The sequence below is a fragment of the Mesoplodon bidens genome (assembly GCF_964165515.1).
Source record: "Mesoplodon bidens genome assembly, chromosome: 3".
Taxonomy (NCBI): domain Eukaryota; kingdom Metazoa; phylum Chordata; class Mammalia; order Artiodactyla; family Ziphiidae; genus Mesoplodon; species Mesoplodon bidens.
In genome coordinates, this window is record NC_138178.1 from 92,948,456 (window position 1) to 92,966,333 (window position 17,878).

Genomic DNA, 17,878 nt, shown 5'->3' on the forward strand with positions numbered 1-17,878 from the left:
CAGCACTCTTAGATGCAAGCAACATCATATATTATAAATGTTAACATATACATAACACAGAGTACAAACACAGTTAAAAAACAGATTTCCAGAATATTTAAGACAGAGGAACACACAGGAGGAAAACAAAGCACCTTAATTCAGAGGAAACAAAACAAAAAGCAGCTGATTTCACACAAAAATGTCAAAGAGCACACATCCTCTTTTTCACTTTTGCTATTCTGGTGAAACCAGATAAGTAAGTTTGTTAGAACTGTGTCACAATAATGAAGGCCATCATCACAAGGCTCACAGAATTTTGGAGTCCACTGGCCTTAGAGTTTAGGTAGTTCAATCTTCACTTTCTCTTAAAAATGAGTAGATTAGGCCCAAAGCAGTATTTTCCAAAGTGCAGAGCAAGAACAAGAAATTATTTTAGTTGTTATACAGCAATACTTATGCACTTAATACTTATGTATTTATTATAATATGCACTAGAAAAAGTTATAAAATATAGCAAAACTGTGATTTCACAAATTATCACTTTGGAAGAGGGTAATGTTTAAAAGAAAGTCTATTAAAATATGATCTAAAATAGTAACACAGACGATCTTCTAAAATGCATAATTCATGATGGTGGTATGGTTCATGCCAAGTGAAGTACCATAGTTGTCCCATGAGCAACAGGACCTGTTTGTTTGTTTGCTCTCCTCTTGGTTCAAGGTTGTGCTCTGAATGATTAGAAGAGATGTGACCTTTAGTTCAGTGAGCTTGTTACTAAAGTTGATTTAGAGTAAAAGAAACAAACACTAAGATGCATACAGAAATTCTACTGTTTGTAGGAAAGAGTATAATATTGTTAAGAAAATAATGGCACAGTAAGTCATTCCTATTCTGGAATTAAGATAACAGCAATTTTCTAGTGCATACCCACATACCACAAGCACCTAAAAAAAGAACCCTAGCAACACTGAAAAATATTTAAGTTGTAGGTTGTTATATGATCATTTTATTTACTTTCACATGACCTGTCAAAGGAGCAGGGTAATGTAAGAAGTTTTTCTAATATCAATATTTGTTAATATTTATATGACTGTGTTTCTTCTCATTACCTCTTGCCAAAGGAATGAATGACCAGCGATCACTGGATGCCTTTGGCATCAACTTTACTGGTGGCAGAAATATTAATATTTTCAAATTTTACTACGAAATATTTTAAGATTAGATGTCAAAGTATTCTTGCTAATGATGTCTCATGAATTTCAAGTGTGGTATTTTCCAGGCAAAACAAGAAAGTGGGAGAACCATTTCTATCTGGTCACAGCTGCAGTATTTCACCCGGACATCTGAAAACCAGGCTTAAGGGCACCAGGGCAGATGGAGTAATATCACTCTCAATTCTCGAAATATCTGCTACTAAGAAGCTACATTATTTTCACAAGGCAAAGGGAACACTGTCAGAAGCTGCCAGTGTCCATAACTCTCCTCTCCCAATAGTCCCCACCCCTCCCCGAAGTAGATGACAAGTAGCAAAAGGCAAAATACTACCCCTTTTCTCATCTTCTTTTCCCAACTTTGACGACTTTCGGTTTCCTCTAATTCCCACCTGCTTTCCCTAGTATTGCGGTGACTAACAATGAAAAAAAGTCCCAGGTAAAATAGTACTTTCCAGGACTTTCCCCCGCCCCCCTTACTCCGTGGAATTCGATCTTTTACCCACCCTTTCCTTCGTGTGTCTTCAGTAAAGCCGCGAGGTAAGAATGGACTTTCCTGGAGAGCATGGACTCTCCAATGCCATGAACCTCAGAAACCTTCAAACAACTAGTTCAGAGTTATCTGATCACTGTGGCCACCATACAGTCTATTAATCCCGATCGCAGCAACACTGCGAGGGTGGGAGGTGAGGGAGTGGGAGTTTACCTCTTCTAGGTTTCAAGGAAGGGTCCAGAGAACCATCATCTCTCCACCCTTCCTCCTCTGGCCCCTAGATAGTCTCCAGGCACCTCGCGTCCTCGATCCGGGCCGGACCTGCCCAGTCGGGGCCAGAGCGCCCGCTCCTCCCCTTAAGCCCGACGCCACCAACTTTTCAACCGTCACGATATACTCTTTCTCCCTGGGATTATGATCCCAATCTTCATCCGGTCAGCTCCCTCAGCCCCACTCCTGGAGACTCACCAAGCAGTTCCGGCCACTCCTCTCCGGCCGCGGCAGCTCGGACACCCGCAGGCCGGACCCCAGGCTGAGCCCCAGCTGCCCCCTTTTTGCGCCTGCGCTCTCCGGACCTGCGCGCCTGCGCACTTCCCCAGCGCGGGGGGGTGGGTGGGGGCGCGGACACACCCCTGCAGCTGGAGCCAATCACCGTGCGGAGGCTTTAAATCTCCTTGCCACGCAGGCGGAGAGCCCGGGGACTCGCCCGTTAACCGGATAATTCGAGTCCCGCGCGAAGGTGGGAAGTGTTCACACAGCAAACATTTACTGAGGGCAAACAGTGTGCCAGGCACTGTGCGGGATGAATGCTGAGGAAAAGAAGGCGAATAGAATGCCTTCCCTACCCTCCGTCTAGATTTGGGAGAAAGATATGTAAACAAATTATGGTGGACTGAATATAATGCTTGACAAATAGAAAATCCTAGGCGCTGCTGGCGCACAATGAACTAAGCGCTTTATTCTTAGGAGTATCTGGAAGGGTTCCCGGAGGAAGTGACTTTTGAATCATGAAGGATAAGCAGGAGTTCCCCCGGAAGTCCGGGAGGGAGATAGAGATTTCCAGACTGTGGGCACTGGAGAGTCCAAGAAGAACATAGCGCCTTCTGGAAATTTCCTTGTAGTTCATCCTACTTAGAGGCTTAAAGTTCATCGTATATCATCCGGTGAAGGGGGGAATGAGTTTTTAAAAGTTGGCAATGGCCAGATCTTGGAAGATCTTGCATTTTTGGACTAGTGAACCTGCACTTTCCCATGATCACTGAAAATATTGAAGGGTTTTAAGCAGGTCCGGAAACGGTTCCAGGCACCTCTAAGAGTAAAGCATAGTGCTGGAAATAAAAAGAGTTTCAAAGGAGTTGTCTGTTCCTAAGGAGTCAAGGAAGATGAACCCTGAGAAATATCTTTTCAATTTAGTAACACTGGTGATCTTAGTGAAAGCTATGTGGTGAAATGATGAGGTTGAAAGATAGATTGTACTAGTTTGAAGACAGAGGAGTTGCAGAAACGGGGACAAATTGTAGAATGCTTTTGGAGAGTTTGGTCTTGAAGGGAGGCTGGAAAGAGGATGACAAGGGGTCAAAGTTCTTTTGTTTCTGTTTTTTTTTTTGTTGTTGTTGTTATTAGAATTAAGACAGGAGAAACTTAAGCATGATAGGGAAGATACAACTGAGAAAAAACTGTTTTAAAGAGAAGGGTTAGTCAGTAGGTTAAAATCTTGAGTGGGTAAGAGTAGAGGCAATCTAAAGCACTGTTGGAAGGAAAGTTCTTGGAAACAAGATAGAGAAGATATCTCCTCAATTTTAATGAGAGGAAGTATTTGTAAGTTTGTATGTTTAGTAACAGGAAGTTAAAGAATTTCTCATCTGATGGTCTCTGTTTCCTCTGTGAAGTAGGAGACAAGGTCACCTACTGATAAAGAGGAGTTTTAAGAAAGGTGGAGAAGATTTGGAATATTGTTGTAGAAATTGATGGAGCAAGTTGACCAGAGAAAAGTAGTAGGACAGGTAAGTGGTGTTGAGGGCCTGTATAAGATTGGAAAACTTGAACTCACCAGTTTCTGCCCTCCTGCGTGGCTTTCTTAAGCAGTAATCACTTCTTGAGGGTAGAAGTGGAGAAAATGAGTTCATTTAGGGTTGGGATGGTGGCTGGTATAATGCTGTGGTTCTCAACCAAGGATATTTTTGCTCCCAGAGAACATTTGGCAGAGTCTGGAGATTTTTTTTTTCCTTTGGGAGATATTTTTGACTGTCAGGACAACAGGTATGTATGTGTGGGAGGTGGGAGTCATAAGGGGGGTACTATAGGCATGTAGTGTCCAAGGATGCTGCTGCATATCCTGCAGTGCACAGGACAGCACAAGTGTTATTTCCAAAATGTGAATAGTGCCAAGGTTGAAAAACATTGATCTACGATTACCTTGATGCCCACCAACAGCTGACCTTGGTCTTCTATAAGCTTTCTCTTGGACTGTGGCCCTGAGATTACAGGGTAAAGCAATTCTTACACTGCATGCCTTTAAAAGAGAGAATGGGCAGCATACCCCACACCTTGGTGTTTCAAAGACTTGTGATGTCACGAATACAGAATTGGAATAAGTTCCTCAATCCTCTAGAAGCAAATCTGGATTTACACATAGATGGAGGGAGCTGCTTAATTTGATTTGAGGCATTGAAGGTCTTGTTAAACATAGACATTATTAGAAGTTTTCAGTAATATAGGAAATTCACATCATTATCAACTTTAATGTAACTTGGTTTATCTGACTAGTTTTAGTCACTAAAAGAAGATCCTGAGGGAATGGTTATGGGCTAACTTTAATGATGAATATAAATACATTAGGTACTAATAAGAATATAATCATTGGTGTTGATGGATTTAGGCACCATTCATGGACAGGCACTTGACCTATGTTTTGTCATTCACTCCCAGCAACACCCTGAGAGATAAGATATCAGTATCCTAATTTTAACTCTGAGGGAAGTGAGGTTCAAGAAAACTTGTAATTTTCCCAATATCACAAATTACTAGTACCTAGGTCAAGATTTGACCTGAGGTCTGTCTGTTCTAAAGCTCTTGCACCTTCCATCAAGTTTCAAAAAATTTTACAAGGAAGGCGTGGTTGGAAATTTAGCCACAACAGTTGCCACTACCTAAAGGGAATGGTCGGGACTTAGGAAGAGAGTAGGAGCAAGAGGGAGGCCCAGAAAGAGCAAAAAGAATGAAAAAGAAACGAGGGAGGCTGGTCACAGCACCGTCCGGTGCAGCGGATGAACTCTTCCACCCTTTGGTCTTCTTCCATTCTTTTGCAGTAAAGCCTTTTTCCTCTGTGTCCGTTGTTCACTCTCGTGTGTTCAAATAAAGCTAGGTTATTGAGAAAGGCTGAGCGCAGAGGGAAAAAAAAGGGAGTGCGACGGCGGCGCTGTGCGCCTGCGCTCTGGCGGCGGCGGCGGCGTGCCAGGCGGGCAGCGGGTCCGGAGCGGGCCCCCGGACCCGAAGCTGAGGGGGGCGGCTGGGGCGTCAGTGGGCTCCGTCGCTGGGGCCTCGGAGGCCTGATGGAGTAAGAGGGTTCGGCTGTAAGTGTGAGTATCCAAGGGCCGGGTTGCACTGAGGCGTATTGGAGCCCGAGGGTCCCGGTGGTCTGCCACTTTAGGGAGGATGTTGGGCTTCAGGACGCGGCAGGTCTCTGCTCCTGGGGGCTGCGGCGCCGGCGCGGTGGGTCGTCCGCTCTCCCAGAATCGGCGGGGGTTTACGGGCAGGCGGTGCTTCTGGCTTCCGGGTACAGGTTCTCGCGGGGGCGTTCCGGCTCTGCTTCCAGCTCCAGAGGGAAACGTGGCTCCAGAGGCTTGACCTTTCGGAGAGGTCGCTGACCTCCTTCGCCCCACCGGGGCCGCAGGGAGCCCATAGACCCAGGTGCCTTTTATGGCCTACAAGTCTCAGGCCACGGACACCTTTCCACCTCTTGTGACTGACAGCCTTCGTTCTTTTTCCTTTTTCCTTCGGTCTTCTCTCCCTGTGGGATTCGTCTTAATAATAGCTGCTAATTATGGAGCGCTTACTATGGGTCAATTTAATATTTAGTCCAAATCTCAGTGCATACTTATGGAGAGGAAATGCTTTGCACCCCACTTCCCCTTCAGCCTGCTCAATTTAATCATCTTTGAGAGTCAGATTAAGCCATCTTGTTGGGAAGTTTGAGATTTCCATGGCTTTTAGCAATTTGGGACTCCCATCCTAGTTAAGGAAAGTTCTCTTACCTAACAAATGAGTCTTTTTCCACCATAATGGTTTATATCAAATTTACTCAAGCCAAAATAACTTTTGAGCACTTACTAAGAGCCTAATACTCTTCTAAGCCCCATGGAAAATCTTAAAATTTGTTTTAAGCCCTGTTCTCAAGTGAGTGAAACAATGGAAGGTAATATTTAGATTCAACTAGGATTTATCTAACACCTACTACACATGTGCCAGATACACTCAGGTCTGTCACAAAAAATTAATGAGATATTATAATGAAAGGTGGTTTTTTTTGGAGCACATTTCAGATGCGGTCGCTGAGAGTTTGGTAATTTGCTCAAGATAACCTAGCTAGGGTAAGTGGTGAGGTGGTGAAATTCACATACGATGACAAATCTCATCCTTTTCTTGTTACATCAAGTTAGATATTGTAAGCACTTATGTTGAGAAGCAACTATACTACAGTTATAGTTTCTAGAGTTAACTATTGAATCTAGAAAATGATAGGAGCCTTAATTAAAGATACAAGATCAGGTTAGTTCACAACCAATTGCTTTGATTAAAAGGAAGATATTTAAAAAGGAAAAACTGTGAGCGGTGATTATTGTACGTATATACATGCATAGAATATCTCTGGAAGAATACATAAGAAACTGGTAACAGTGATAAGTTGGAGGTGGCTGGGAGTCACCAGCCAGTGGGAGAGGAATAATTTTCTCTATAAGCCTTTTTTTTTTTTAAATGAAAACTTATAAACATCCAGAAAAGTAGGAAAAATACTATTTTGAATCCCCTGTAAATCGATCACTCAGATTTTAAAATCTGTTAATATTCTGCTGTTTTTGTTTTTATTCCTGACATTTCACCCCTAAATACTTTAATATGTGTTTCTAATAAAAAGAACATTTTTTGCATAACCTATATAATACACTGAACAACAATAATTTCTCTATATTATCTCATACCCAATCCTTTTAAAATTTCCCCAAATTATTCCTTTTTTTTGTTTTTACCATTTTTGATCCATCTTCCAATCAAAGTTTGTGCATTGAGTTTGACTGTTATGTCTCTTGAAGTCTTTTTAAGTCTAGAAGTTACCTTTTTTTCTTTCCCTTTTCTTTTTTCATCATGACTCAAAGAACGTTGTACAATTATCTGGATTTATCTGATTGATTCCTAGTGTTATCATTTAACATGTTACTACAGACTTGAAGGTAGAGGTAATACTTGATTAGTTCAGGTAAACACTTTGGGGACTATATCAAAGATCAGGCTGTGTAGTCTAGTTTTCCCCAGGATAGTGGTGCTAAGATTGATTAGTGGGTTCAGGTGGTAAGTCTGAGTCTTTCCTTGTAAAGTTGCATTTCACCCCTTGAAACCAGCTGTAAGCCCTTTTGTACCTTTATAATTTTGAAACTTCTGTTAACTATTCAAAATACAAATAATTATCTTTAAAAAGACAAAACTCACTGCAAGAAATTCTCTCTTTTTTTTTTTTCTCTAAACTGAAACCCTGATAACTAGGTGGCATTGTTCTCATAGAAGAGGAATTGAAGTTTGGAGAGACCAAAATTTACTCAAGGTGGTAAATTAGGTATTTTTGCATTAATTCCAAGGTCCCGCTTTTTCCACCATATTTTGTAAACTATAGACTAGTATGTAAATATGAAATCGTTATTACTCCTGGTAGTTATGCTATTTGTCCCTTTGTATCTTTTTAGGTGGGTAATCAATATCTAATGAGATTAGACTTTTTGGAGTATCAGTAAACTGGAATTGATCTTTGTGGTATGATAGCCTGTAATGAACCACTCTGAAGGTTCAAAATATGTGAAAGTCAAACTTCTTGATGATTTCTGGAGTTCCAAAAAAGTTCCCTACCTGGAACCATTATATAGTCTTGGTTCTTGGGCCTAAAGTCTTCTTTGTTTAAAAACATATTATGAGTTAAAAAAATTTTTTTTTTAATTTTAAAAACAATAATACAGTTGACCCTTGGACAGCATGGGTTTGATCTGCATGGGTCCACTTATATGGTGATTTTAAAACAATATTAAATACTACAGTATTGCATCATCTGTGGTTGGTTGAATTGGTATATAGTGAGGGCTGACTACAAATTATACATGGATTTTTGACTGTTAGGAGGGTCAGAGCTCCTAACCCCCATGTTGTTCAAGGGTCAACTGTATATGTGTATTTTGCTTAAATTTTTGGAGAGTACAAAAGGATTTATAGTGAAAAGTAAATCCCTGACCCCCATGTCCTCAGTTCTTTTTCCCAGAGGCAATGACTGTTACTAGTTTCTTGAGTATCCCACTGGAGATATTCTATACATGTGTATATGTCATCAGGGTAAATTCTGACATTCATATGTAGAAGTATCTTAGTAGCATAACCTAAAATAATACTACTGTTGAAGGTTATACTCCAGTTTTTATTATGTTTCTGTTACAGACATCTTTGCTGATTTCATTCATTCAACAGATATTGCATACCTATTCTATACCAGATGGTGTGCCACGTAATTAGAATAAAATGGTGAACAAGACAGGCATTCCAGCTTGCTGTCGTGGAGCTTACACTCTATTGGGAGAGGCAGTTATTAAGCAAATAATAATACTAATAACTAAATATAGCAAAGATTTAGTACCTGCTTTGTGCAAAACACTATGGACTTTCTAATTTATTCCTCATAACAGCCCTCTAACATTGGTACTGATATTCTTATTTTATAAGTGGAAACTGAAGTATAGAAAAATTAAATTACTTGCTCAAGATCACACAGCTAGTAAGTGATAGAGCCAGGTTTCAAACCCAAGCAGTCTGGCTATATAGATCTTGCTTTCTTCCTTTACCCTAATGCAGTGGTTTTCAGTGATGGTTTGGGGATCATCACTCAGGGAGGTTTGGAAATTTGCAGGGGTGTTTTTGGTTTCAAAATAATTGGGAGGGTGACACTGAGTTTAGTGGATGTAGATCAGGGATGTTAGACATCCTGCAGTGTAAGGGACATCCATGTATAGTAAAAAGTTATTCCACATCTTGTGTCACTTTCAAATGTCCCAGAGGGTTTTTCACGTAGGTGAAAAATGTGTTTATGATTATCTGAGCCTAGAATCAAATTTGTTTTACATATAAACACACAGTATTATTATTTTTTTGCATAGAGCATAGTTATCATGTAAATCAAGAGACTGTGGTTTCTTTGTTTCAGAAAGTTTATCAAGAGTTGGTCACTATTTTGGAAGGTCATATCACAGACAGCAGTGTTATTCATGGTATTTTTATCAACAATAAAATACCTATATCTGTCTATATTTGTAAGTGTCACATTTGTAATCTTATTTAATATCATGCCAAAGCATTTATATGTTGAAATACATATTGTTTTATGATAAATTTTCTTTTTTATTATAGCTAGCACATTATTTCAAAATTTACATGTGTAAGTTACAGTAGCTCTGAATTTCATTTCAGGAAGGATAAGGAGGTGTTATAAAATATTTACAATAAAAAGAAGGTATAAAAATATCTTTAAAGAAAAAAATTGTATGGTGACAATTTGGAAAGGTGACTGAGGAGCACACTGGGAATTCTTATAATAATCTCTCATATTTATATATGAATGAAAATTCCCATAATGTTTTAGAAAAAAGGGTATTGGGTCTGATATGGTTGAGAACTGCTGCTCTTCTGTCTGCCTCAGAAATAATCATAGTTGTGATAAGTGGTATAAAGAAGGTACTGGATCTTAGGGGAGTAGTGTATAGTGAGGAAATACCTAGTCTGGGAGATCAGGGAGTGCTTCCTCAGGCAACTGATATTTGGACTGAGATTTGAAGGATGAGTAGTTAACTAGATGGAAAGGAGTAAGAGCATTCCAAAGAGAGGGACCAGCATAAGAAAAAGCCCTGTGGGAGGAGCATGTTAGGTGGGAAAAACTGAAAATACCATTTTGTCTGGTGCACAGAGATCAAGGGGGAAAGTGGCTCAAACCTATGTAGTACACATAAACAAGGATCATATCAGTGGGCCTTGTAAGACTTGTTAAATATTTTGGTTTATGTCTTAAATAATTGGATGCCATTGAAGGGCCTTTAAAAGTGAGGGACTGAGGCATGAAAACATAAGTGTGTGTGAGAAAGGCATTTTCTTTGTATGGTTGAGGGACTCATAAATCACATGTTTAGATGGAGGTGAAATTGAAGTAGACTGGAATGCTGAGCCACCTCATGAAAGACAACTGCCATTCAAGAGTCACCCAAACTCCAGCACACTTCATCACTAAGCCTAGGGCCTCTTACTCCATCACAAGATTGAGGAGTATGTCTTCTTTGATCAGCCCCACCTACTTGACCATTGCCTGGAGTTATTCAAACACAGTGAGGGCACTTAAAAGTGCAAGCATGGGAAGCCAGTTCTGGTCATGACTAAGCTCCTCCTGCAGATAACAACTATTAAATCTGGACAGAAATACATAAAACAACTAAAATCACTGCAGAGTTACCAAAAGCAAACAGATTCTGGAAGGTAATTGACACTTGGGGAACAGAACTACAAGGAGTGGTTTCTCATTTTCATGGCCCCAGTTTGTGCCAGGTAGGATGGTTAAAATTCTGATAGTAAACCGCTAGTCTTTGTGATCTAAAGAACCAAAAATAAGGCTCAAGACAGTCACAGGTGTTGTAAAGTAAGAGGAGAATCCTGGAGAATAGAAACATCAAATTCTGTGACTAAACTCTACCCAAATCTTGGCACACTGTTGAGAACTATGCGTGCGTGGAGCAGACTCCAAGAAGCCCAGCTCAAGATAAAAGAACTGAATCAAGATCTCATCTACCTGAGGAACAGAGTTTTCAGTTTGAGTCAACCAATTTAGATACTTACTAGAACAAAAATAAATAAAATTAAAATCAACACTCTTCAAAGGAATATAAAGGAATCCAGAGTCTCCACAAATAACAGTTATGTTTGTTATTTAACTTAACAATTACATATTTACAATAGTCAGGATATATTCCAAAATTACTCATGTACAGAGAATCAGGAAAATGTAACCTATTCTCAAGTTAAAAGACAATCTACAGAGACGGACCCTAAAGTACCCAAATGTTGGGATTAGCAGGAAAGGATTTTAAACTTTTATAACTATTTATTAGTAAAGGAAAGGAAAATGATGCAAAGGAAATGTGCTCATAAAGAATGAGTAAGAGATTAAGAAAAGATCAAATAGAGATTCTAGGACTGAAAAACATAATTTTGGAAATAAATTAAACTAGGTGGGCTAAGCAGCAGAATGGAGATGACTGAGGAAGGAATCCATGAAATTGAAGGTCAATAGAAATTCAATGCGAGGAACAGAAAAAGAGTAGGAGGAAAAAAGGGCCTGAGAACAATATCAAAAAATCCATCACACATAATTGGAATCCCAGAATAGGAGGAAAAAAAATGGGGAAGAAAAAAAAATACTTGAAAATATAACGGCTGAAAATTTCCCAAATTTAGTGAAAGGCATAGATTGACATATTCAATAAGTTCAGCAAAACCAAGAAAAGTAAAGACAAGAAAACCTCTAGTTTATAAATGAAGAAAACCGTGACTGGATTTTTCATAGTCAAACTGCTAAAAACCAAAAATAAAAGGAAAAATCTAGAAAGTGGCCAAAAAAAACCCAACATGTTATATACAGGGGAGTAATCATGGAGGCCAGAGTGAATAGAGAATAGTTAAAATGCTGAAAGAAAAATCCGAGAACCCAGAATTCCAGATTCAGTAGAATAGCCTTCATTAATGAAAGCAAAATAAAAATATTGTCACATAAAACCAAGAGAATTTGTTTCTAGCAGATCTACATTACAAGAAATGCTAAAGGAATTTCTTCAGGATGAAGGGAAATGAAACCAGATGGAAACTTGAATCTTTGTTAAGGGAATGAAGAGCATCAGAAATGGTAAATATCTGGATAAATAGAAACTGTTTTTTTCTTTTAATTTCCTAATACTATCTATGATTGTTTAAAAAAATCATCTTGTGGAGTTCATCATGTATTGTAGATATAAAACATATACCATAGATCATAGAATGGGAATGGGGGTAAATGAACCTGTATTGTTGCTGGGTTTCTACATATTATGTGAAGTGGCATGTTACTAACACTGAGTACAGTATGAAAATGATAAGGATGTATATTCTCTATCCTAGAGCAACCACTGTGGAAAAAAATGATGCAAAGAAGTATTGCTAAAAAGCTAGCAGAAAAATTGAAGTGAATAATGCAAAAGAAGACAGAAACAGGTACAGCCAAACAAAATATAGGAGATTAAAAATAATAAAATGGTAGAATTAATCCACCCATATCAGTAATTTCATTTACTTTAGTGGAATAAATGTTGATTCAGTGCGTAAAGACAGATTGACTAAAAGTAAATGCCAAAAGATATACCTTTCAAACAGCATAAGAAGGCTGGAGTGTCTATATTCATATTAGATAAAGTAGATTTCAAGATAAAGTATATTGCCAGAATTAAGGCAGTTATTTCATAATAATAAGAGGGTCAGTTCCTCAGGAAGACAGTCATAAATATGTATGTGCCTAATATCAGAGCTTCAAGATACATGAAGCAAAAATGGATACAATTAAAGGAAGAAAGAGACAACAATCACAGTGATTTTAACAATTTTCTCAACAATTGATAGACATCTAAGCAGGCAAAAAAAATCAGTATAGATGATGATTTCCACCCAACAACTACAGAATACACTTTGTTCCCCAAAGGTATGTATAGGCCAGATGCTTGTCTATAAATAAAGTCTTAATAAATGTAAAAGGGTTGAAATACTACAGACTATTTTCTTTCACCATGGTGGGATTAAAGTAGAAATCAAGATGTCAAACAGAACCCTGCAAATATTTGGAAATTCAGTGAAACTGGTAAATCGATGAGTCAAGGAAGAAATTGTAAGAGAAATCAGTAAATATTTTGAACTGGATGATGAAAATACAACATCTAAATCTGTGGGATAACTTATAGCCAAGAGGAACCTAAGGAGACATGATGATTAAACATATGTGGTATCCTTGTTGAAATTCTGGAAGAGAAAAAGAATACTAGGTGAAAAAAGAGGAAACAAAGTATGGACTTAAATTAATAATATATCAATATTGATTTATTAATTGTGACAAATTATACTAATATGAGATGTAAATAATACAGGAAAAGGGGTGGGCTATATGATACTCTCCTATTGTTTTTTGCAACTTTTCTGTAAATCTAAAACTATTATAGTTTATTTAAAAGTGCTAAAATATTTGTAGGACACAGCTAATGCAGTTCTTAGAGGGAAACTTATAACTTAAACACCTTCTTTAGAAAAGTAAGGTTTAAAGATAATGAATGAGCTAAATAAAGTTCTACCTTAAGCTAGTAGATGAAGAGCAAGATAAACCCAAAGTAGATAGAAGGGAAGAGATAATAAAGACAATAGAAGAAATCAGTGAAATAGAAAAAGACAATCAATAGACAAAATTACAAAGCCAGGGTTGGTTCATTGAAAAAAATCAACAATATTGATGAACCACTTGATTGACTGATAATGAGAAACAGAGATAACACAGATTAGTAGTATCAGAAATGAAAGGGATCACTACAGATCCTGTAGGATAATAAGGGGATATTATAAACAACTTTATGCCAACAAATTTGACACTATAAATGGACAGTTTCTTAAATGTCAATGTACTAAAAATGTCAATGTGCTAAAATCTGAATACGCTTATATTAAAGAAATAGAATTAATGAAAAAAAGAAGGGTTTCACTGATGAGTTTTATCAAGTATTTAAAGAAGAAATAACATCAGTCTTATATAAACTTTCAGAAAATAGACAAAAGGGAAGCACTCATTTCACGAGGCCAAAACCTGATAAAGGTATTACAGATTGAAAAGAAAATTACAGGGACTTCCCTGGTGGCTCAGTGGTTAAGAATCCACCTGCCGGCCTTCCCTGGTGGCGCAGTGGTTGAGAATCTGCCTGCTAATGCAGGGGCCACGGGTTCGAGCCTTGGTCTGGGAAGATCCCACATGCCGTGGAGCAACTGGGCCCATGAGCCACAACTACTGAGCCTGCCCGTCTGGAGCCTGTGCTCCGCAACAGGAGAGGCCGCGATAGTGAGAGGCCCGTGCACCGCGATGAAGAGTGGCCCCCGCTCGCCGCAACTAGAAAAAGCCCTTGCACAGAAACGAAGACCCAACACAGCCAAAAATAAATAAATAAATAATTTTTTTAAAAAAAGAAAAAAAAGAATCCACCTGCCAATGCAGGGGACACGGGTTTGAGCCCTGGTCTGGGAAGATCCCACATGCCTCAGAGCAGCTAAGCCCTTTCGCCACAATTACTGAGTCTGCACTCTAGAGCCCGTGAGCCACAATTACTGAAGCCCGTATGCCTAGAGCCCGTGCTCTGCAACAAGAGAAGCCACCACAATGAGAAGCCCGTGCACCGCAACAAAGAGTAACCCCCGCTCGCTGCAACTAGAGAAAGCCCACACGTAGCAATGAAGACCCAACGCAGCCAAATTAAAAAAAAAAAAATTATATAAAAAAAATTACAGAACAGTGTGTCTTATGAACATAGACCCAAAAAATTCTAGGCAAAATATTAACAAATCATAATACATCATGACTGACCAAAGATAGATGGATAGGTATCTGATAAAGCAAGTACTGTAGAGTAAAATGGTAACCATAGAATCTAGGTGGTGGGTATATGCGTATATGGTAAACTGGGTGTGAAATATTCACTATAAAACTCTTTAAATACTTCTGTGTTTGAAATTTTCCAAAATACAACATAGGGAGAAAAATCAAGGGAATATTATGATCAGGTTTGCATTTTAAAAAGATTACTTCTGCTGTAGTATAAGGAATTAGGAAAGTACAGGATTACCTGAGAGTAGTTTGAGAGGGGGTGCTGAGACCACTTAGGAGGATATTATACAGGTATACTTTTTAGGCTGATAATTTCAAGGTGAGTTTGAGCCCTGGGAAGTTTTTCAAGCTCTTGGAATACTGTACTTTTGAACAACAGCTAATTTTGTCTAAGCATATTTTTTACTGTATTGCTGGGATTTGGGATACATCATTGCTACATGTACAGTCTGCATGTGAGCTTTTGACATTTACAAGGATATGAGATTTTTGCAAATTCCAAAATTTGCAAATACCACTACTTTAGTGACACATAAATTCCTTCTTAAAATCTAATAAAATATATGGTGACCTTTTCAGAGACTTAATGATTTTTTAAATACAGGACAGAGGCATTTAGAAAGCTGTTAACATAAATTAAAACTGCTAAAATAAATGCTTTACTGTAATACTGTGGTATGGTCACCCATGAACTTAAAAGATTCTATAAAAAGAAGAAATAGTGAAAATGATTGTTATTATAGTCATACTTGTATAAAGTGGATGAAGATTAGTGAATGGACTGTTAGCAATAAGATGCACGGAGAACAGCAAAGCTTTTTGAGAAGAATAGTGAGCAGTTAGTAAGGCTCACTCAGCTTGCATTGATTTTAATTCATGTCATAGAATTTTACATTACTATGTGGATCTTTGGGGTTGCTTGAAAATATATATAAATGATATGTTGAATACAGGAATGCCAACTTTTTTGTTTGTTGTTTGTTTTGTTTTTGTTTTTTTGCAGTACAAGGGCCTCTCACTGTTGTGGCCTCTCCCGTTGCGGAGCACAGGCTCCGGACGCGCAGGCTCAGCGGCCATGGCTCACGGGCCCAGCCGCTCCGCGGCACGTGGGATCTTCCCGGACCGGGGCACAAACCCGTGTCCCCTGCATCAGCAGGCGGACTCTCAACCACTGCGCCACCCGGGAAGCCCTGGATGCTTGACTTTTGATCCCTTTTCCTGAGTCACAGCCTTAACTTCCTGTCTTTGTTTTAGCCCTGTGCTTACTAATAAAGAATAAAGAGGTGGGTGTGTGGGGCTTCCCAGGTGGCGCAGTGGTTGAGAGTCTGCCTGCCGATGCAGGGGACACGGGTTCGTGCCCCGGTCCGGGAAGATCCCACGTGCCGCGGAGCGGCTGGGCCCGTGAGCCATGGCCGCTGAGCCTGCGCGTCCGGAGCCTGTGCTCCGCAATGGGAGAGGCCACAACAGTGAGAAGCCCGCGTACCACAAAAAAAAAAAAAAAAAAAAAAAAAAAGAGTGGTGTGTGTGTGCACGCACGTGTGTGTATACACATACATATATGATCCTGGTGAGTGTTATGTTAGGGCAGATAACATAAAAAGTAGGAATGCTAGTGAGTAAAATGCTTACGAACTTATGCTCCATCAGAGATAGTGGATGGATGCAGGAAACCACCAATCACTTGCCTTGGGAAACAAGAGCCAGCCAGAATTTAGAACTAGTAAATAGGACAGGTACCCAGAATAAGCGTTTGAAAGTTGTGGGTACAGGTTCATATGCCCCCAAATACTTCTTGACCTTTGTTGTCAGCTTACTAAAACTCCTTCCTTAGCTAGGAGCCTTGAAACTTTCTGGGGAGTCCCACTCAGCAAAGTGAGGACTTTTCAGAAGTGCCAGTCATATCTTTGTTTCCATAACCTGGGCAACCTAGGGGTAGTGACAAAAACTTTTTGTATCACTGAACCCTGTCTCTCTGTTGCCCTGTCTTGCTCACCAGAAATCCATTAGTTTTTTGTCAGGATTAAGGTGGACAAGTTACCTGTGGAATTCAGAAAAGGGATACTAATCTGAGTACCACTTCCCCCACCCCAACAAACCAATAATTACGCTTGTTTTCTTCAGTGTTCTACAGTATATTATCATTATAGAGTCTCAATTGGTTTTAATTATGTCAGAGTTCAGATATCTTAAGTACTATGTGCTTATTGTAACCAGTGTTATAGGTATATGAAAAGACAGATCCCTTCCTCATGGTAAGGTCAGTGAGACCAGACATACCTACCATCAAACAGCCTTCAGAGCATGATGAAGTACAGAATGGGGTGTCTGGAGACTAATGCCATAGTTCTACTCTGCCCACACAACTGTATTTCTTTTTATTAGTAAGCTGTGTGGGTGATTCTGATGTACTGATTGGATTTAGAACTTGTTCATTTATTGGGAGCAGGAGTCAAGGCAGGAAACATTAGTGAGTATAGCAGTTGGGTGAAGGGAGAAGAATACATATAAGGTCATGCAGGTTTATCACACTGAAGAGTAAATAATAATTTTTTTCCTCTTTAAAAAAATTTTTTTATTTTATTGAATTACAGTTGATTTACAATGTTACATTAATTTCTACTGTACAGCAAACATAAATAACAATTTAAAAATTGAAATCTGTCAGGACCTGGTGACTAAATATGAGAATCTGAAAGAAAAGAATCAGTAATATGGTTTTGCCTAGGAGAATGATAATTGTATTAATAGGATAGTAATTAAGATATTGAGAAAAGGTACTTATTGTAGGATTTTTTAGACTTATGACTAAGAAATATCACAGATATTTCTCACAGTTATTTGGGGAAAATTTGAAAGATATCATAATGGGTATATTTAAGTGATATGGGGGAAAATGTAAGGTGGTTAAAGTGAGGACAGCAGTAGTTGAACTGACTTACTTGACTTGTATAATGTAACCTCTCAAGCATTTTGAGGTTGCAAAGTTGGATGGTTTCTATTTCCTTGACTTCTAATCGTTGTTAAGACCTTTAAAGAAGGCTGTGAGCTAATTTCAGTATTTCAGAAAGCTTAATGGAAATTATATTTTTACCCAGTTTAAGGATGTACAAATTAAAGTTCGTCTTTAACTGTAATCATATCAACTCAGTATTTTTAAATACTAGGTCTTTCTTGATTAAATACTTTGCTAGCAGTTTACACTTTTTGATTTTTTATGAAAGTGAAAATTTTTACAGAAATGAAACTTAA

At 38.8% G+C, this 17,878-nt stretch overlaps 2 protein-coding genes across 6 annotated transcripts in view; one reads left to right on the forward strand and one right to left on the reverse strand.

Moving 5' to 3' along the window:
- Window positions 1–2,262, reverse strand: part of SNAP23 (synaptosome associated protein 23) — a 31,907-nt gene extending 29,645 nt beyond the window's left edge. The window contains exon 1 of one of the 2 annotated variants that reach the window (XM_081229031.1): window positions 2,155–2,262. The gene's annotated coding sequence lies outside the window, so the exon portion shown is untranslated. The other variant, XM_081229032.1, reaches the window with a different exon arrangement.
- A 2,820-nt stretch (window positions 2,263–5,082) lies between these two features.
- ZNF106 (zinc finger protein 106) overlaps window positions 5,083–17,878 on the forward strand; it is a gene marked incomplete at its 5' end in the record, with an annotated part of 62,340 nt that continues 49,544 nt past the window's right edge. The window contains 3 exons of one of the 4 annotated variants that reach the window (XM_081229034.1): window positions 5,083–5,264; window positions 11,766–11,872; window positions 12,124–12,216. In XM_081229034.1, coding sequence (XP_081085160.1) covers window positions 12,195–12,216 — 22 coding nt within the window. The remainder of the gene's footprint in view (window positions 5,265–11,765; window positions 11,873–12,123; window positions 12,217–17,878) is intronic. The other 3 variants (XM_081229035.1, XM_081229036.1, XM_081229037.1) reach the window with 3 other exon arrangements.